Source organism: Castanea sativa, chromosome 12 (assembly GCF_040712315.1).
Source record: "Castanea sativa cultivar Marrone di Chiusa Pesio chromosome 12, ASM4071231v1".
In the NCBI taxonomy this organism is placed as follows: domain Eukaryota; kingdom Viridiplantae; phylum Streptophyta; class Magnoliopsida; order Fagales; family Fagaceae; genus Castanea; species Castanea sativa.
In genome coordinates, this window is record NC_134024.1 from 5,251,740 (window position 1) to 5,273,674 (window position 21,935).

At 40.2% G+C, this 21,935-nt stretch overlaps 2 protein-coding genes across 2 annotated transcripts; both read right to left on the reverse strand.

Annotated features, from left to right (window-relative positions):
* Nucleotides 1–1,362: 1,362 nt before the first annotated feature.
* On the reverse strand, nucleotides 1,363–3,044 carry LOC142621072 (large ribosomal subunit protein uL6). The gene is made up of 3 exons (XM_075794385.1): nucleotides 2,598–3,044; nucleotides 1,851–1,973; nucleotides 1,363–1,735 (listed from the first exon to the last, which is right to left on the reverse strand). Exons 1-3 carry the CDS (start codon nucleotides 2,970–2,972, stop codon nucleotides 1,649–1,651), a joined length of 585 nt encoding a protein of 194 aa, XP_075650500.1. The 5' UTR covers nucleotides 2,973–3,044; the 3' UTR covers nucleotides 1,363–1,648.
* Nucleotides 3,045–20,019: 16,975 nt separating this feature from the next.
* On the reverse strand, nucleotides 20,020–21,304 carry LOC142618959 (germin-like protein subfamily 1 member 14). Its single transcript, XM_075792029.1, has 2 exons — nucleotides 21,098–21,304; nucleotides 20,020–20,696 (listed from the first exon to the last, which is right to left on the reverse strand). The coding sequence occupies exons 1-2, from the start codon at nucleotides 21,225–21,227 to the stop codon at nucleotides 20,149–20,151; spliced, it is 678 nt and encodes a 225-aa protein (XP_075648144.1). The 5' UTR covers nucleotides 21,228–21,304; the 3' UTR covers nucleotides 20,020–20,148.
* Nucleotides 21,305–21,935: the final 631 nt, after the last annotated feature.

Sequence of the window (21,935 nt, forward strand, 5' to 3'; positions counted from 1 at the left end):
CCTACTAGTCACATTGGGAGAGAAAAAATCTGTGATTTATTGAGGTTAATTTTCTGACCAGCCATGTTACAAAAGTTATCCAACACCTCCACAATTGCATCACAGTTCTTTGAATTTGCCTTCGCAAACAACATCGGATCATCAGCATAAAAAATATGAGAGAAACTTGGACCATTTTTGGATGCCTTGATCTTATCCCATCTCTTTTCCTCGCAAAGAACAAAAATATGAGCTCCCAAGAACTCCATACACAACAAAAACAGGTAAGGGGAGATGGGGTCCCCTTGCCTAATTCCTCTAGAGGGATGGAAGGAGTCCAACTTATTCCCATTAAACAATCATTGATAATTTTTTATTCGTGATTTGATTTTTTTTCCCTTTTGAACGGTGAGATTGCGTGTTGCATATTAAGTACAAATGAAAAAGATTGTAGAGATGAAAGCCCGAGAGTTGAAATTATTTTGGTCCAATGAGTTGATTATCCTATCAATGCACTAACTACACTCTCTCACACACACACACACACACACACACACACACACACACAAAAGGAAAAAAAAAAAAAGAAAAAGGAAAAAAAAGAAAAAGAAAAAGAAAGCCAACAACAACAACTCCTATTTTTATTATTCTTGTAAGTGGGTTTGAAGCCCATTAGGATTTTCATGGAACACAAAATAGCCCTTAGATAGATAGATCCTATAATTATGTAGGAAAAAAAATGTTAGTTTTGAGGTTATCTTCCTCCACCTTGTTACCGTCACAATTGAAAAATCCATTCACGTGTAATTTTAATCACATGACTTTTTTAATGAACCATGTGAATTTTTTAAATAATACATATAGATAGTCTTATAATTTGCTACATAATAAATTAAAAAAATATAATTTCATGTGTATTCAATTTATAGATAGTCTTATAATTTACTGAAACTGGATGTATTCTATTTACACACCATTGATGTGTAATTTTAATCACATGAATTTTTACATGAATCATGACTTTTTTAAATAATACATATAGATGATCTTATAATTTGCTACATAATAAATTTAAAAAAAATATAATTTCATACATGTTTGAAATCAAGTTTTGTCCAAAATTATGAGTATATAACATATTAATCTATTTCCACTGTGATTTTTATATATACTTTGTGCCTTCTATAAACAATTAGGTTACATGACAGAAACAGTGGAACCAAAAACAATTTAACAATGGCACAATGAAATCAACTTAAGAAAAGTGAATCATATCACTCCAAAAATGGAGTCACTCCCTGCAAAGGAAATCCAATGATAAGGGTAAAAAAACAATTCCAAATATCTACAAACAAAAAAGAATTCAAACATAAGCCAAGAATATAGGGTATGTTTGTGGAACCATCCACTGAATGCCTTTCATGCATCACACATGGGCCTTTGCTTAGGCTAAGATTCATACATTACAATACCATTGTTCATGTAAAATTGTAAATTGACACAAGTCTTGAGCAGAAAACCTTTGTCCATAGAAGCCCGGCATAACCATTCAAAACAAAAACTATGTTCCAACAATCAAACTCAAAAAATACTAAGGATGAGTTAACAACGAAACAAGAAAATCTAGGCATTCTAAAGATAAATTTTCAAAATTGTTGATCAACTATAATTACTCCTCCTCTACGATGGTCCCCCTCTCACTGACATATATTCCGTCAAGGAATTTCCGGATATCCTTGTTCTTCACGTGGCACTTCTGCAAAACCAACAAGAAATTAGGTCAGCAAGTGCAGATAAAATATAACTGAAATGATATTACATTTTTTTTTTTGGTATTTGTATTTGTATTTGTGTTTGGCAAAGAAATGGACCTGGTTTATTAAGGCAGCAGAACGAGAGACCAGTTCGATGTCGTTCCCATCCAGTACAAGCTCATCCTTGACCTTTTCAGATCGGAGAATTGTGACCCCATCAAGCATATCCACCTTCCTTACCTAAAACACAACAAATACAAAAATCAACTAAGTCAATTAACTTGTCGAAGTTTAGCATCAACGAATCCAGACCTTAGCCTCTAGCAACATTGCAAAAAATTACAAACTATTACAAACTACAAAGCGCTAGTCACATTCGGAAAGCGAAGAAACAATGTCAAAGAACTACACGAGAGTGACTCCTATTGACACTACCAAACTATAAGCATTAACAAGTTGAACCATAAAACTCTTAAGGAGGGGCTGCACTATTACAAAGGCCAGCCACATTCGCAAACTAATCAAACAATAGACTGTATATATAGCCCAAAACAGAGTCCTTGTAGCATCCTAACATTTCAGTTTCGCATATCAGATATAAAAGTACTACATGAGAGTAACTACTATTGACTATGGTGATAAGTATTAAGTATTAACAAGAAGCTTACCAAACACTTTTTTGCAACAAATGAACAATTAAACCAGAATCGATTACTACGACAAATATACATAACCCACATTCCAATTTTATCCCATTCCCATAGCTAACAATCAAAATGCGGTAAACCAAAAACAACCCAGATGCAAAAACTGCAAAACAAGGAGAACCCAATTGAAAAAAGAGAGAAAAGAGAAATGGGTTACCTTCTTTTCTCCAAGAAAATTCCTGATCTCGATGGACTTGCTGGTGTTGGTGATACTGGCATTGATGGGGAAATGAGCATAAACGAACCTCATCTTGTAACGGTAACCCTTGGTGACACCGGTGATGAGATTCTCGACGTGGCTGAGAGCGGTGCGGATGGCGGCGGAGGTCTTCCTGGAGCCGAACCAAGCGTCGATCTTCAGCTTTCGCTTCCCAGTTTCCTCGTCAGTAATGAGATCGAAATCCAAGTTCAAGTGCTTGAAATTTCTGACGAGCTTGCCACGTGGGCCTTCCACCTCGATGACCTTAGCGTTCACCTTAATCTTGACCCCATCTGGGATGTCCATGGTCTCCGATGACAAGATGGTCTTCATTTTTTTTTGGCTCTTGTTTGTCTTTAGCTGCGGCACTGATAAAGAAGAATGGTGGAGGAGGCAGCCAAAAACCCTAAACGTTATGTTTATATATATTTATATAGAGACAGAAAGTAAACCTAAACGGCTAAACCCTTTGGGCCTGTGTTCATTATCTATGGGCTAATTTCTGTTGAGATCGTGGAAAATCAATTTTCAATCCAATCTAAAGCTACTTGGGTTGGTAGTTCTAAAAATTAGCCCAAAACAACTTCACTTGCAATCATTTTGTCATGCCTAATTATAATTATAAAATTTATAATAATAAATAATAATAGGTCATGTCTTAGGTATGCTTAAGAAAATTATTAATAAATCATATTAGAAAAGTTTTGATATCATTTTCATAGAAAATATAAAAAGTTGTTAAAAAAATTAATTAATTAATTATTTTCTCATAAAATAGTTTCTAAAAATAGCTCTTAAATCAAAGCTTTTAGAGCTTCCGTTAACATTTCTTGTAATAATAACTAGTCTCTTTCACGCATGCTCAAAGGTTCTTTGTCATTTGGGGTTATGTTAAAATTTTTCATTCATTTAAATTTGATTTTTTTGCATTTGTTTGGTGGTGTTAAACATTTTTCTTTACTTCTTTTAATGGTTTTCTTTTCTCATTGTAGCTACAGTGTTTAATTTGGTTTAACAATATTGTCCATGGCCATGTTGAAATATTTTTTTTTGGAGAGAGTTTCAACTTATGGCGTCCGCTCTTGATAATAGTTCTTTCTTATTAAATCAAGACACCAATCAGTTTTTGATGTAGGCGGGGATTGAATCCCAGATCTCTTATACAACCATCAAAGATTTTACCAGCTGAGCTAACTGGAACCCACGCCATGTTGAAATATTAGAACTCCATTTGTCAGTTATATTTTGTACATTAAATTATTTTGCGCTTAGAAATTACTACTATTTTATCTTCTTCCTTCTATCTCTTTTCATTTTACACTATATTATTTTTGGATTTTAAACTTTACCATAACTTTCTCATTCCTTTATCGTATGGACATGTTATGTGGGCTGTGATGCTGATGAGAAGGGCTTGGGTAAGGGCTAAGCTTTTAAAACGTGATGAGATAATCATGTGTGGGTTGCTGGAGCATGGGCAGAGGCCTCATGATGTGCTGAGTGATGGGCTAGCATGTATAGAGTGTGCAGCAGCAGTTACTAGCAATTATCAAGCAGTTCCTAGCTTATTGGACGTTCAGACTTGCTGTGTATGGGCTGGAAACGTGGAGAGTAGGCTAAGACAGCATCAATTGCAAGTGTCCTAAGTTAAACCCCATGTGGCAGCAAGTCTTGGACAGGGGACAGTTACTTGGCAGTAACTGCCATGGCAGTTATTTTTGTGCATATAGCCTAGGTTGTTGGGGCTGTCAACAGCAGAGAGTGTATTTGCCTTAGAGAATTTCGTGTGTATTCTCCAGGCTTCCTTTGTACGTGAATATTGAGTAATAAAAGTTGGGGTTGGTGCCTTGTAAATATTGTGTGAGCTATGTGTGTGTGTGTGTGTGTGTGTGAATTCCCTTAATAATTCTAATTTGAGTGTTCTTACAGTGTGTGTGAGTGGTGTATTGGCTGAGACTAAGGGAGGAACTTAGTGCTATCACAAGCAGAAAATTTAAAAAAGTTAACCCTGTGACAATTGGTATTAGAGCCAAGCTGCCATGTCTTCGGACACCAAGGTAAGTGTGACTGTCTTGGAGAACATACTTGTAGTGACAAATTGGATGTTGTTACTGCAAAAACGATTGTGGTGAGGAATGATCTTGCAGAACAGAGATATATTCTTTTCACTCATGTTGAAGAGTTGGCTGTTGCATTGGACATCCAGAACCAAGTAGCAAGGGAGACCCGCCTAGGGAAGGGGAATTGGCCACCAAAGTGAAGGTGCCTGAACCTAAGCCCTTTAATGGTGCCAAGAATGCCAAGGATTTAGAGAATTTCCTGTGGGATATGAAGCAGTATTTCAAGGCTGCAAATGTGCCTAGTCAAGAGATGGTGACAATTACTAGCATGTATCTTTCAGGGGATGCCAAGTTATGGTGGAGAACCCGTGTGAAAGATGATGCAGACGCTGGTAGAGGCAAAATTGACTCATGCGAAGCCTTAAAGAAGGAATTGAAGGACCAATTTTTGCCTACCAACACTGCCTGGGTTGCAAGAGATGCTTTGAAGAAATTAAAGCAGACCGGTACAGTAAGGGAATATGTTAAGACACTTAGTTCTTTGATACTGGATATCAAGAACATGTCAGATTGGAGTGACAGATTGGATGTTGTTACTGCAGAAATGACTGTGGTGAGGAATGATCTTGCAGAATAGAGATATATTCTTTTCACTCATGTAGAAGAGTTGGCTGTTGCATTGGACACTCAACCAAGCAGCAAGGGAGACCCAACGCCAATTTGAAGCAAAAATCGTTCTATTGAAGAGAGCAATGAGTGGCCTGCCTAGGGAAGGGGAAGTGGCCACCAAAGTGAAGGTGCTTGAACCTAAGCCCTTTAATGGTGCCAGAAATGTCAAGGTTTGGAGAATTTCTTGTAGGATATGAAGCAGTACTTCAAGGCTACAACAGTGCCTAGTCAAGAGATAGTGACAATCACTAGCATGTATCTTTTAGGGGATGCCAAGTTATGGTGGAGAACCCATGTGGAAGATGATGTAGACGCTGGTAGAGGCAAAATTGACTCATGCGAAGCCTTAAAGAAGGAATTGAAGGACTAATTTTTGCCTACCAACACTGCCTGGGTTGCAAGAGATGCTTTGAAGAAATTAAAGCAGATTGGTATAGTGAGGGAATATGTCAAGACGCTTAGTTCTTTGATGCTGGATATCAAGAACATGTCAGATGAGGACAAACTGTTCAATTTCATGTCTGGCTTGCAGCCTTGGGCACAGATGGAGTTAAAGAGGCAGGCTGTGCGTGATTTGCCTATTGTTATGTCTGCTGCAGATGCCTTAGTGGACTACAAGTTCAGTAAGCCTAGTGGGGAAGAAAAAAAAACGTAAGTTCAAGGATAAAAGCAAGGACAAGCAGAAGAAGGATGACAAGAAGAAAGATAAGCAGAAGAAAAGTTGGAGTACCAAGAGCAAGGGAGAGAGTTCTACCTCTCAAACAAGCAAAGAACAACCCAAGCTTAATGCTGGTTGCTTCGTTTGCAATGACCCTTATCATGCTAGAGACTGTCCAAAGCGTGAGAAGCTTAATGCCATAATTGCTAAAGATGGTGGTGGGCAGTCTGATGAAGAAGTCCTAAGCAGAGTGAATCCTCTACAGTTGCTGAATGCACTACGTGCAAGAGGCACTTCTATGATACTAGAATGATGATGTAAAATTTCAACCGAAATAATGAATTGGTCCAATTTTGCTCATTCGATCCATTTAGTCCAGTTGCAAGGTTTTTATTTTTATTTTTATTTTTTTTTATGGAGAATTTGGAGGGGATGGGAGAGAGTTTCTATATATGTTATTAATAATGATAATAATAATAAATTGTCAAATTTGTCCTTATGATGTCCATTTATGTATTCCTTTAAATTGAGCAAAATTTTTATTTCAAATAGCATTGAAATGAGTCGTTTGAGTGGGTGTGTGATACTAGGTATCATCACACTCCTAGATATATAGGTGATTGAGAAATGCATAAATATTGTTAGACAAACACAAAAGACCTTGAATTGGGATGAAGAGTAAGTTTTGACATTAAATCAAAAAAAAAAAGAAAAAAAAAAGAAAAAGAAAAAAAGCCTTAGGGCGTGTGGATAGCGCTTGCATAAAATAAGAAATTGCTCGCGTTGTATCATAACCATACCCATGTCCATACTTCCTAGTTTGCAAGATAAATTGGAATGACCGAAACTCTATATCTAATTAGACTCAATGAACACGGGTGAAATCTATGATTGACAAAATGGCACTCTTCATTTTTTTTTTTTAATAAATGAATTATTTGTTTATCTATCAGGTCAGTTTAAGTTTTCTCCCCATGTCCATACTTCCTAGTTTGAAAGATAAATTGGAATGACTGAAACTCTATATCTAATTAGACTCAATGAACACGGGTGAAATCTATGATTGACAAAATGGCACTCTTCATTTTTTTTTAATAAATGAATTATTTGTTTATTTATCAAGTCAGTTTAAGTTTTTCCTTTTTTTCCGAGGTAGAGATGTAGACATTAAGCGACCATTGTTAGGATGTACCAAAGACAAGATGGACCACACAATACCATTTCACAGATGGCAACTCAGGAAAATTATTTTACAAAAGGTGAAAAACTCACCAATGATAGGCTTTTTTTTTTTTTTTTTTTTGCTTGTAAGAACAAAATTAATGTACAAAACTATTCCAAGTTATTAACGGTTTAAGAGAGTGTTTGGTATTGTTGTTTAAACAATAATTTTCAATATTTAAATAATATTATACGTATTTCTATATATTTTTTTATCTACACGTATATTCATAAATCAACAACAACGTTACTAGAAATTTCTAACCAACACAATTAAAAACACCAAATTTGAGCACATCAGCCTTTTGACCCATTGCTGATAATCATTCCCAGACAGCGCAAAACCAAAGTCCCCCAAACACTGAACTAACATCAAGAAAGACACTACGCCAAGCAATGGGCATTTTACTCAATTTGGTGATTTATCATTTTTTATTGTTACAACAAACATACCTGTGTGTGTGTGCATCACTAATGCCACCATTATGAAAACTTTGTAAATGACTTGTCTAGCAAGCAATCAAATTGTTTCAGAACGAGTTACAGTTTTTGGGCTGATGAGTTAATGGGGTTGGCCTCACCACAGAAAAATTTCAGTCACATTTCAGAAACAGGGGAACAGAAAACCAAATTATCAATGGTACAATGAGATCAACTTAAGAAAAGTGAGTCATATATATCACACCAAAAAAAGAGTCACTCCATGCAAGGGAGAACCCAAGAAGAGGACTATAAAAATAAAACATTGCCAAAAAAATATCTACAAACAAAAAGAACTTAGATTGGTCAAGTATCTATAACCTATAGGGTATTTCACTGAGTCTGAATGGACCTTGCTTAAGCTAAGAATTCAAACATTACTGCACCCCGAAACTCTTGCCTATTTGGATGCCCCATATTGTTCATCAGGTAAAAGGACACAAGTCTTGAGCGGAAAAACATTAATAATAACATTCTATCTTTTATAAAAAAAAAAAAAATGTAATGGTTCAATCCAGGGCTGGCATAATTACAATATCTTTTGAATAGTATCGTATTTTATGTTTAAATTTATAACAACTGTTCAATTTTTTTTAAATTTTTTATTCAGAATGCTATTTTGCAAAAGCACTACAATTAGTAAATTATTGACATCATCTTATGTTATTCTAATCGTATTATATATTTAAGCTGATGAATTTCTTGTATATTGCACGAGTTAGTAACTAGTTGTTAAAATAAAAGAGACATTAAGTTTTTCTATCATAATATTTAGCTAGAAGGCTGTTGAAATAATTTATCCCAATTTTAGTTTTTACCAATTATTTTCAAGGAAAGTACCGAATTATAAAATGGATTAAAGTGAAAACAAACGGACGCCATTTTCAACTACAAAAAGTTATCATCCTCTGAAAGGGATAAAAATAGGAGACGGATATTTCTGTTGAACTTGAATGGACGGAGAGGAAGAAGACGGATTGACATCGTAGTTGACGCGAACAAGACGGTTGAATTTTATTGAGTATCCGTCATATATGAATTAGTTATAAACTCTTCGGTGTATGGCGCTTGATATGTTTGAATCGACTTTTGCTTTATCTCCACGCAAGCGTGTACACTTGAACTTCTTGCATCACACGTTTGAGAAGACCCCTACATGGAAAAGAACTCTAGAAGGAAGTTGTATCCTAAAAGGAAAGGCAATTCTACGCCAATATAAATACCTCAGAAACCCTAGATATCAAGGTACGCACAATTGACTCAACTCTAACACTCTAGGGTTGTAAAGAAATTCTAACTTGACCTTCGGAGGGTTTTTGGCCGGCACCACACCGGTGCTCTCTTTTAGGTCTCTTTGTTTTCTCTTTGCAGGTGTTGACTCGAGTTGGAGAGTGCTTGCAACTTATTGGTGATTTTTTCGGCATCATCAGTTGGCGCCGTCTGTGGGGAAAATCGAGAGCGTAAGGAAGACTATTCAGCCTTTGCTCAATTCCTAAGACAAAAAGTTGCATGGTACTCACCAGATCGATGGTGACAATCAACAATCAAGGCGAAGAACAGCATGCTACAGCGCTAGAAAGGCAAGTCCAAACGCTTGCAGCGGCTGTTGAGCGCTTCACTAAGCAGAATCATGATTTAGAAGAGCAACTACGACAAAGGAATGCACATCAAAGTGCACCAGAGGAAGACCAGGAAGTCGCGAGCTCGGAGGGGAGGAATGCTGTCGGGCTTGAAGGTAGCACTGCACCGACTAGGCCGGAGCGGCCGGAGACAAACCCACCGTCTGTCTCGGACTCCCTACCACCTCACATCGTAGCTGAAATGCAATAGATGAGGGAACGTATGGACGTGATGATGAATGCCCTGAGGGGACGGATATCTAGCGACTTGGACGACCTAGTCCACAGAACAGATTCGCCGTTCACAATGCCCGTGACTTCGTGCCCCCTTCCTCCAAAATTTCGCATGCCAAACATCGAGAACTATGACGAATCCAAGGACCCTTTGGATCACTTGGAATCTTTCAAGACCCTGATGCATCTTTAGGGCGTGCCAGACGAAGTCATGTGCACGGCTTTCCTCACCACGTTGAAAGGACCTGCAAGGGACTGGTACAGTAGGCTAGCGCCTAACTCCATCAGCACTTTTAAGGAACTAGGCGCGCAGTTTGTATCCCACTTCATTGGGAGTCACCGGCATAAGAAATCCACTGCGTGTTTGTTGAATATCAGTCAGCGAGAAGGCGAGACCTTGAGATCATACCTCGACTGATTCAACAGAGAATTCCTCCAGATAGACGAGGCCGATGACAAGATACTCGTGGCAGCATTCACGAACGGGCTACGGAAGGGTAAGTTCCTGTTCTCTTTATACAAGAATGACCCAAAGACTATGTCCGACGTGTATTACAGGGCGACAAAGTATATGAACGCAGAGGACGCCTTGCTCTCTAGAGAGGACAAGCCCAAGAAGAGGGAAAGGCCGGAAGATACGCAACCAGACAAGGGGCACAAAAGGGCAAGAACCTTAGAACGACGGGAGGATCGGCGACCCAAGCCGCCTACAGGAAGGTTTACAAACTTCACCCCCCTCACCGCCCCAATTGACCAGGTGTTGATGCAGATTAAGGACGAAGGAACTTTGACGTTCCCTGGCAAGCTAAAGGGAGATCCTAATAAGAGGCCAAGAGACAGGTACTGCCGCTTTCATGGCGATCATGGTCACGATACGGCGGACTATTATGACTTGAAACAGCAAATTGAAGCCCTCATTAGGCAGGGTAGGTTGCAGAGGTTCGTCAGGAAGGAGAGAACGGATCAAAACCATGAACAAAATCCCTGACGGGAAAACGAACGTCCCAAACCACCGGTAGCAGACATACAGATGATAATAGGGGCAGTACTTCAGCAGGGTCGTCTAAAAAGGCCAGAAAGACCTATTTACGGACGGTACAAAGCGTCCAGTCGACGGGCTCCTCACCAGAAGGAACACGACGGAACAGCTCCAGCATGGAGTTTTCGGAAGAAGAGGCCCGGCGCCTTCACCACCCTCATGATGACGCGCTCGTGGTTAGCATACAGGCAGGGGACTTCAACATCCATCGAGTTTTGGTGGACAACGGGAGCTCAGTAGATATCCTTTACTACCCCGCGTTCCAGCAGATGGGGATTGCTAAAGAGCGCCTGATCCCGGCATGCACGCCCCTTGTTGGCTTTGGAGGAACCCGGGTCTATCCTTTAGGATCCGTCACGTTGGCGGTGACGGTAGGAGACTACCCGCAGCAAATAATCAAGGATGTTTCCTTTCTCGTGGTTGATTGCTCCTCAACATATAACGCTATACTCGGACGACCCACTCTCAATGCATGGAAGGCCGTCACCTCTACCTACCATCTGATGATCAAGTTTCCCACCGAATACGGAGTTGGAGAACTGCGCGGAAATCAAGTGGCTGTGCGGGAATGTTACATTGCCATGATGGAGATGGATGACCATGTACAAGCAATGAACATCGAGGAACAGAGAACAGTAGCAGAACCCGTGGAGGAATTGGAGGAGGTATGACTGGATGATTCTAGGCCCGATTGGACCACCAGGATCGGAACCTCAGTCGACCAAACGATTCGACATGCGCTCCTGTTATTCCTCAAAGAGAACCAAGACGTGTTTGCATGGAGCCATAAGACATGCCGGGAATAGATCCAACAATCATAGTTCACAAATTGAATGTGTCACCTTCTTCCTCTCCAGTTCGACAAAAGAAGCGTGTGTTTGCCCCCGAACGGGATCGAGCCGTAGCAGAGGAAGTGCAGAAGCTACGAGAAGCAAACTTCATAAGGGAGGTGTACTACCCTGATTGGCTGGCAAATGTGGTAATGGTCAAGAAATCAAACGGGAAGTGGAGAATGTGTGTTGACTTCACGGATCTGAATAGAGCATGCCCTAAAGACAGTTACCCACTCCCGCGCATTGACACCTTAGTAGACTCCATCGCAAGACATGAACTGTTGAGCTTCATGGATGCCTTCTTAGGGTATAATCAAATTAAATTGGATAAAACTGATCAAGAGAAAACATCATTTGTGACAAGTCAGGGGCTTTTTTGCTACAAGGTGATGCTGTTCGGGCTCAAGAACGTAGGAGCCACGTATCAACGATTAATGAACAAAATGTTCGCGCACCAAATTGGCAGAAACGTCCAGGTTTATGTAGATGATATGTTGGTGAAAAGCGCAAAGGTGTCTGATCATCTGAGGGACCTCTAGGAGACTTTCAACACTCTTCAGACGTATAAAATGAAGCTGAATCCAAGCAAATGCGCATTCGGAGTTACCACTGGAAAATTCTTAGGATTTATGGTGTCCTAGTGGGGCATTGAAGTCAACCCAGAGAAAGTAAAAGCGATTATGGAGCTATCTCCTCCGAGGACGGTAAAGGAAGTGCAAAGCCTGACAGGGAAGATAACAGCCTTAAATAGGTTCGTATCGAGAGCGACGGACAAGTGTCTCCCTTTCTTCAGAACACTGAGGAGATCTTTCGAGTGGGCGGACGAATGCCAAATGGCATTTGAGGAGTTGAAGGCATATCTCTCTGCCCCGCCATTGCTTAGTTCATCCATGCCGGGGGAGGAATTGTTCCTGTACCTTGCCGTCTCATCAGCAGCGGTAAGTGCAGCTCTCATCAGAGAGGAAGGGAAGATACAAAAGCCTGTGTACTTTATCAGCCGGGCGCTAAGAGGCGCAGAGGAAAGATACCCATGGATGGAGAAACTCGCTTTCGCTCTTGTGACTGCAGCTCGAAAACTCAAGCCCTATTTTCAAGCACATACCATAAAAGTCCTGACGGATCAGCATTTGCGGAGAGCAATGAACAATCCTGAAACTGCAAGACGGATGGCTTTGTGGGCTATTGAGCTGAGTGAGTACGATATCCAATACCAGCCACGAACGGCTGTGAAAGGACAGATACTGGCAGACTTCATTGTGGAATTCACTACACCTGAGGAGTAGGGGGCAGAAGAGACGCCCACATGGAGAATTCACACAGACAGATCTTCCAACAAGCATGCGGGAGGAATCGGGGTTGTACTCCACACCCCGGAAGGAGATAAGATCGAATGCATGATCCGTCTGGAATTCACCACTACAAATAACGAAGCAGAGTATGAGGCCCTGGTGGCAGGATTGGAGCTTGCGATAGCGGCTGGGGCTAGGAAGGCGGTGGTCTACTCCGATTCTCAAATCGTAGCCAGTCAAGTTAATGGGAGCTATGATTGTAGGAATGAACGAATGAGAAGGTACCTCGGGGAAGTGAAGGGTCGAACGAGTGACCTTCAATTCACGATAGTTCAGATCCCAAGAGAAGAGAACCAAGAGGCGGATCGACTCGCAAAGGCTGCTTCGACTGAACCTATGATCGTCCCAGAACAGGTATTGTCCTTCATCCAACATTCATCGCTATTAGACAACGTTAGAATGCAGGAAGTAAGCGCTAAAGACGATTGGACGGTTCCAATTATGACGTACCTCAAAAGCGGCAAGCTGCCAGATAGCAAAGAAGACGCAAGGAAATTGAAGGTTAAGGCTGCCCGGTTCATCCTGATTAAAGACGTCCTCTACAAAAGAGGATTCTCCCGACCATACCTAAGATGCCTTGGTCGTGAGGAAGCAGACTACGTGATGAGGGAGGTTCATGAAGGAATTTGTGGGAACCATTCTGGATCAAGGTCTCTGGTGCACAAGCTACTCCGAACGGGATATTACTGGCCAACAATGTAAAAGGACGCCCATATGTACGTCAGAGCCTGTGACAAGTGTCAACGGTTTGGCAATCTCATTAAACGGCCAATGGAGGAACTCACACCTATGACGGCTCCATGGCCGTTCGCACAGTGGGGATTGGACATCATGGGTCCATTCCCAATAGCAGCAAGACAACTGAAGTTCTTGGTGGTTGGTATTGACTACTTCACCAAATGGGTGGAGGCAGAAGCTCTCGCTACTATCAAGGAGAAAAACATTTGCAGCTTTGTATGGAGAAGTATAATTTGCAGATATGGGATTCCAAGAGTGCTCGTTTCAAATAACGGGAAGCAATTCGACAACGATGCATTCCGGGACTTCTGTTCTCAGCTGGGAATCAAAAATCACTACTCGTCACCCGCCCACCCACAGGCCAACGGACAGGTTGAAGTCACGAACCGGTCCTTGTTAAAGATTATCAAGACCCGGCTCAAGGGGGCAAAGGGCATATGGCCGGACGAACTACCAAGTGTTCTATGGGCGTACAGGACAACGGCAAGAACGCCAACAGGAGAGACACCGTTTCGATTGGCGTACGGTACGGAGGCCCTCATACCGGCAAAAGTGGGATTAACAAGCTACCGCGTGGAAAGCTATGACGGAAGCAAGAATAATGAAGCATTGCGTCTAGAGCTTGACCTTATAGATGAGGTCAGGGCAGCAGCAGCACAGAGACTGGCGCGGTACCAAGACATGATGGCAAAACACTACAACTCCAAGGTCCGACACCGGGACTTCCAGGTGGGAGATCTGGTATTACGAAAAGTGCTTGGCGCTACGAAGGATGCATCCTTGGGAAAGCTGGGTCCTAATTGGGAAGGCCCGTACAGAATTATCTCATGGCATAGGAAAGGAACGTACTACTTGGAGACGTTAGACGGAAGGAGATTGGGCCATCCCTGGAACACGGAGCACCTGAAAAAGTACTACTAGTAGTGCAGCAGGCATAAGACAATGTCTACCGCCTTATTTTCAGTTTAATTTTAAATAGTCATAGTTTTTACTTATTAGAACCCAAGTTTTCTTTTCCATTAGCAATATGGTCTGTTGAACTGATATAATGAGAGGAATTTTTATTTGGAAAATATGAAATGCATGGTGTTGAAATTCTACAAGTCCACAAAGTGGACGGATCATCCAAAGGATGGAAATGCTACAAGTACACAAAATGGGAAATGCTACAAGTCCACAAAGTGGACGGATCATCCAAAGGATGAAAAACCTACATGTCCACAAAGTGGACGGATCATCCCAAAGGGATAAAAACCTACAAGTCCACAAAGTGGACGGATCATCCCAAAGGGATAAAAACCCACAAGTCCACAAAGTGGACGGATCATCCCAAAGGGATAAAGACCCACAAGTCCACAAAGTGGATGGATCATCCCAAAGGGATAAAAACCCACAAGTTCGCAAAATGGACGGATCATCCCAAAGGGATAAAAACCTACAAGTCCGCAAAGTGGACGGATCATCCCAAAGGGATAAAAACCTGGTCCACAAAATGGACGGATCATTCCAAAAGGATAAAAACCTGGTTCACAAAGTAGACGGGTCTCGAAAATACATATGAAAGTCTAGCCCAAATAAAGGACGGACATCTAAATTTCCTCACAGTAGACGGGATTAACGTACATATAATGTGTGATTGAGAATAAGCAAGCAAATAGGCAATAAAAGATTCGAAAAGTTAAATTGTATGATTACAAACGACGGTTCAACAAGTTCGCTTACAACGGTAAGAATTTTTACAAAAAAAAAAAAAACATAGTACTACTCATTCTTCGGCAAAGAGTTCTCAATCATCTGACCGTCGTCTGGTTGACTAGGAGGAAGAGCTTGACCTTCTTCAGCTGGAGCAGTGATGGCAAACACTTCGTCGGTGCTTTTTGACCGGACGGATTGTGCAAGTGTTTGCCCTTGAGCTTCAATTGAAATGTGGGATACGTCCAGATCAGGATACGACGACTTCACCTGACGGATGGTGTCGTCGAATCCGTCAGCAAAGGAGCTCCCAAGCTCTGTTAGAAGGAGGTCAGAGTCACGATATTCCTGGACGGCTATCTCTTTCGCATTATGGAGTTTAGTCTTTGTCCCCGTCAACTCCTTCTCCTTGTCCTTCAAAATTTCGCGCAAGTGCTCATTCTCCTTTTCCACCTCACCTCTGACCTGCTTCGAGCATTTGAGCTTTCTGTCCATGTTGATCTTGTAGGTCTTCAGCTCGTGAAGCTCATCCTCCATCGTCTTGTTCTTCTTTCTCAGACGGTTCATGGTTGTCTCGTGATTGAGACAACGGCCAAATAACCCTTTCATCATCAGCATGGCCTGGAAGCAAAATACAACGTTATGTTAATGACGGGTGAGAAAGAACTTAACAGAACTAGAGGACGGATTCAAAGTTACCTGTGCAATGGTGAAGAGGCCCGTCTCTCCCATCGCTTCGTCGCATGGTTGCCGAGGTCCTCGTAATCGTCAGCTGTCAGGATAGACGAAAGCTTTTCAAGGGCATAACTTGAGTCTTCCCGAAAGAGAACGGGTGGTTTCTCCCCGGTAGGAACGGGACCCTTCATCAAGCCTTTGCCCTTTCCATGCTTGACGGGTGTTTTCTCAGCTTCCAATGCCACGACGGGCTCTGGTGTGGACTTTTGTTTCTTTGGAGGACGGCCCGCTTTTTCTGGTTGAGTCCGTTTTGACGGAACAGGTGGAGCCGTCCCCTTTGTTTGACCCACCTCCTGCTTTTTCTTCGCTGCCTGTTGTTTGATGAAGGCCCTCCTCTTGGCAGCGTCCATCTCTGTAGATCAAAGACGGATGTGAAAGGCAAAGTTAAAAATACACTTAAAGAAGACGGAGATGGTTGCGACGGACTTACGTTTTTGAACTCTGTTGTCGTAGCGACGGGCGGAAGATGAAGGTTCGGGTCCGTCACAATACCAATGTAGCGTATCGAGGGTGACGAGTTATGCCCACGTCCTCTCTTGCAGTTTCGTCTTGTTGAAAATTTTCTCCAGAAAACTCCACTGCTCTAAGTCAACTTGTGGACGGTCCCGAGCTGCAAAAAAGACGGTTAGACCTTAAAAAAATAAAATAGCTTCCAAAGATCAATTTGACGGAAACAAAAGCAATGGCATACCCGACGGAGGCATTATGCCCCATGTAGTGTCGACGGGCATGTATGTTCTATCCCCTGGACGACACATCCATTCGTCCCCCTCCAAAAAGAAGTACCGCCTCTTTCAGTCTCTATTTGAGTCCGGTGTATCACTGACGAGCCTCAACAATGGGCTTCTAGCAACAAAACTGTACATCCCTTTTGACTTGACGATCTCTGTCGGACGATAACAGTGGAAGAATTCTTCCACCGTCAGCCTTCGAGCACCGTCAGACATTGCCCCATACAAAACTTCTACCCCAATGAATACTCTCCAGGCGTTTGGGGAGATCTGGGTGACGGATAGTCCGAGATATTGAAGAAGATGACGGTGGAGAGAACTCAATGGAAATCTGAGCCCCGCCTTTAAGGCTTGCTCATAGATCCCCACACCGTCGACTCCCCTGTAGTAACATTTTTCGGACTTTTGGGGAAGACATAGACGGATGTTATCTGGTATCGGATACTTGGTTCTAAGTGTTCTGAGGTGGGATTCGGTGATTGTGGACCTAAAATCATTTACCGTCCAAAGGGGTAGCAAGACGAACTCTCTCAGACCGTCCGGTCCAATCGTAGATTGAACGGGGGGATCCACACCATCTAAATCACTACTCGATAACTCTGAACTATCCGTCTCCAGACCTTCGTCTAGGGAAGAAGAGGTACTGGACGGATTCCTTTCTTCACTTGAAGTGTCAGGATCTCTTGGACCTGACGGGAATCTTTCATCGTAGCCCGCCCCATCGCGGACAAACGACTGATTACTTGACGCACTAGACATGACCTACATTTATGACGGTATAACTTAAGACGCTGACGGGTCTAAAATGCATATATATATATACATAAACAATAAAATAAAGAAAAAAGAAGGGAGAAGGGCTTGGAGTACATACCGGATCAAGATGGTTTCCAATGCGAGACGACGGATATAATAGCTGGACGACAAGAATGCACGGTAGCAATGACGGTGGCGCTTTGCTCACAAATTTTTGATAGGAAGAGAAAATGAAGGGAGAAATGGAAGGCTTTTATAGAATGAGGGGCACGGAATATGAAGCGACGCCTTGTTTTAGGGAAACTGCCAATCCATAAGGACCACGTGTCCTTCGCCAAAAATACAGGCCACGTGTCCACCGTCATGGTACACTAGGACCGTCCTATCTCAATATACTGCTTTATGGATCATTCCATGGATCCGTCATGTTTCAAAGACGGATCCAAGGATTGAAGGGGGCAACTGAAAGGGATAAAAATAGGAGACGTGTTGAACTTGAATGGACGGAGAGGAAGAAGACGGATTGACATCGTAGTTGACGCGAACAAGACGGTTGAATTTTATTGAGTATCCGTCATATATCAATTAGTTACAAACTCTTCGTTGTATGGCGCTTGATATGTTTGAATCGACTTTTGCTTTATCTCCACGCAAGCGTGTACACTTGAACTTCTTGCATCACACGTTTGAGAAGACCCCCACATGGAAAAGAACTCTAGAAGGAAGTTGTATCCTAAAAGGAAAGGCAATTCTACGCCAATATAAATACCTCAGAAACCCTAGATATCAAGGTACGCACAATTGACTCAACTCTGGCACTTTAGGGTTGTAAAAAAATTCTAACTTGACCTTCGGAGGGTTTTTGGCTGGCACCACACCGGTGCTCTCTTTTAGGTCTCTTTGTTTTCTCTTTGCAGGTGTTGACTCGAGTTGGAGAGTGCTTGCAAGTTATTGGTGATTTTTTCGGCATCATCATCCTCCTATTCACAACCATTGGGAAAACATCATTATAAAGAATCCTTTATTTATTTATTTATTTATTTATTTTGATAATAAAAGAATTTGGCTTATCAAAAAGAAAAAGAATGCACTTTGTTGTAGTGATATAACATGTTAGAAATTCAATTTTGGTTTTCTTTTTCTAAAGGAAAAAATAAAGGTGGAGTTTAAGCTTGGTACGAATGTGATTGTTGTGACTGCATTTCAAGAATATGACCAGATTTCAATTTTCAAATGTCTATCTTAACTTCAGAGTGTAATCCATTTAGTTTTGGATAACATCAATCAACATGAAGTTGACGACATACTACATACCAACGTAAAGGACTCGCAAGCTCTCACCATGCGGATAATAGATTTCAGTTCAGCTTGAGTTTGTGGTCAGCTTTGTTTATATTGCAAATCTGATTTAATGAAATTAAATCTGATTGTTAATGCTTTGATTACTCTCAACTTACACTATTTTTAATTCATTTTATGCCAAAAAGGATAGAAGAAAATAAAGAGATAAAGAAAGTGATAGATTTGGTTGGTCTCCAAACTCATAAAGGTTCAAAATGCAAGTTCTCCTGCCAAACTTGTTTCACTAGTGCCACGTACCATACACATATGCACTAAAATAATACCTCAATACTTTATTGAACACGATTAATGTAATGGTTTAATGCCGAAGTTAAATATGATGAATGAACTTGTAGCTTACCCTTTATTTTTTTGTTAGCATTATGGACAAATTTCTTATAAGGAAATCACTTTTATGGTAAAAATTTTCTTCTAAGCAAATTCGTATTCACTTGAATAATCTTCTTTTAGATCCTAGGCTATGAGAAAAAATATCATATTTTCATCCTAATGATTGAGAGAAAATAAAATGAGCATATTTACAAAGATGTTCTTGTCAAACTCTTAGCCATGATTTCCCTAAAAAAGAAACTAGTGGAGCATTGCATTGATTTAATCCTAATTAGTTTAAAGAATACAAAATATTGGTTGGAACATATCATAAAAAAAGATGATGCATTTTGTTTATATTGTTACTTATTTAGGCAATATGTTGGTAATTGAAAGGGAAATCAGTAGTTTAATGATTACTTGGTTGTTTATATTGAAAAAGATGTGGCTGATAGCATTAATAATGAAGCTATCAGGCAACAATTTCAAAATATGAAAAACTTGTAGAAAGAAATTTTAAAACTTTATGTATATGCTACTGTTTATTTATGTCAATATATTCAAGTTTTATTTTATTTAAATTTTGTTTAATTAAAATTTCTTAATGACCACCCTAAACAAAATTTCTGGAGTCGTCACTGCAAAGCTAGCTTGGGATACAACATATGAGCTGAAAATGGATGCATTCAATTTATGTAACTGTACCTGTTTTTTTGGTAGCCTTTTTTCATTTAACTGTAGTTGAGCTTCAGTCTAACTTAAATAAACTATAGCTTAATACATTATGCAATTTTTTTTTCCTTTTTTTAAATTTAGTAAGTAATGGTTTTACTGCATAAATTAATAGAAAAATAGACAAATGAGGAAGAGTTACTTAACCCAACATTCTTTTATTATATCCGAAACCCTCTAAATTTAAAATGAGTTACATAAGCAATTGTTTTATTTTATTCTAGTTATGATTGCAAGGAGATAGACATAGCAAAATGACTAGTGCTTCAAGGCACTGGCAAACAATTTTTTTCTAATTATCACCTCCAAATTCTTTTTGAAGCTCTTCAACCACATTTTTGTCGAGTTGGAAGGCCTTGGTGAGAACATCAGGATTAATTGGAGGATCGGATCCAAAGACAGCATCTGCTATTGTGATTACGCCTGCATTTTGGCTGCTTAAACCAGAAATGGCAATTGCATTAGTTTTTCCCACGTTTAATTGGAAGTGAATGAGACCAATTGGAAAGACAAACACATCCCCCTTATTTAGAGTTTTGGTGAAGAGGCGATTCTCTGGGTTGGATGTTACAAAACCAACGAAGAGAGTACCCTCCACAACTACTAGAATTTCGGTGCCACGAGGGTGAGTATGGGGCGGATTTTCTCCATATGGTGCAAAGTCGATTCGAGCCAGGGATATGCCAAGAGTATTGAGGCCTGGTAATGTGTCTACATTCACGGTAGTGACATTTGACCCAACTTTATTATCTGTGTTCCCAGCAATGTTCAATCCCTCGAAGAAGAAATCTTCAGCTTTGACAAGCTTTGGATCCTTGCAGAACTTTCCATTAACGAATACTGCATAAATGAATTTTTGTTATGGACACTAACGAGGTTTTTAGAATCTACTTGCTAAAAGTAAAAAACAATATCCACTCCTTAAAAACTTTTAAAATGATGATGAATATTATCATCTTTTAACAATAATCAATTGAGTTTTGCTCATACATTATCATAATATTAAAATTTTCACAATTAATGATTCCATATGCTACAATTGAAGGTTTCATCAAATACCTGCAATTATCTATAATAAAGAATTTGTTTATTATTTTACGAGAATGCCTAAGACTTCGATTCAGAAAAAAAAAAAAAAGGCCAGGTAGCTAATAATATTTCTTCCATTAATATTCTGGTTAGTGTAGATTCATCACATGACAAAAATAATGCCAAAACTTGAAAATGAAAAAGAAATGTACCGGCTGATTTGGAGTCGGAGTAGTCCTTAAGTGCAACACAAAAGTCCTGCAGGGGATCGGGATCAGAGGCAGAGGCAAGAGAGAATGCCAAAGCGAAGAGGGCAACAGTTACAATGTAAGCTTTCCTCATATTTCAGGCTTACTCTATCTTCTGTTCTATATATTTTTGCTTCGGGTGAGGGATGAGAAATGTTGCATGGAAAGCATGTCTATTTATAGATAAGACACATTGAATAGGTCTATGGTTTTCCATAAGTGAATGATATATAGACTTGTTCAGTCTTCCATTATTACCAATTTTCTTTTTGATTGCCAAATTATTCTTTACCTACTTCCCCATGCCTTAAATTTTCAACAAATAAGACCAGTTCAATGGGATAATATTACAATTCTATGTTACTACGGCACAACCAATCTTAACAACTATGTGTACTAAACCTGTTTTTGATTCTTACAATGTACTTCATCGCTCATCTTTTTCCACAATTGATCTAGCTCTGAACTAATTGAACACACCATGTCTCGTATTCGATGTGTCTGTATTTCATGGGGTTGTTAATAATTAAATACTTTGGTGGAGGTTTCTGTGTGACCTTTGTTTGCCTAAATTAAATAGAATAGTTGATAATTACTATTGTAGGACCAATAATTAGATGGATTCAAAGCTTCTAGTGTGTTAGCCTATTAGGTAACTTGCTATCAACGTCCATATGCAAATAGACTTTGTCAATGGGAAGCACCTTAATAACCTTTCAAATGTGTTAGGTCCATATTTTTATGTTGGAAAAACATGAACAAGAGTAACAACTTAGAACCCAGTCTTTCTAGTTTGGAAATA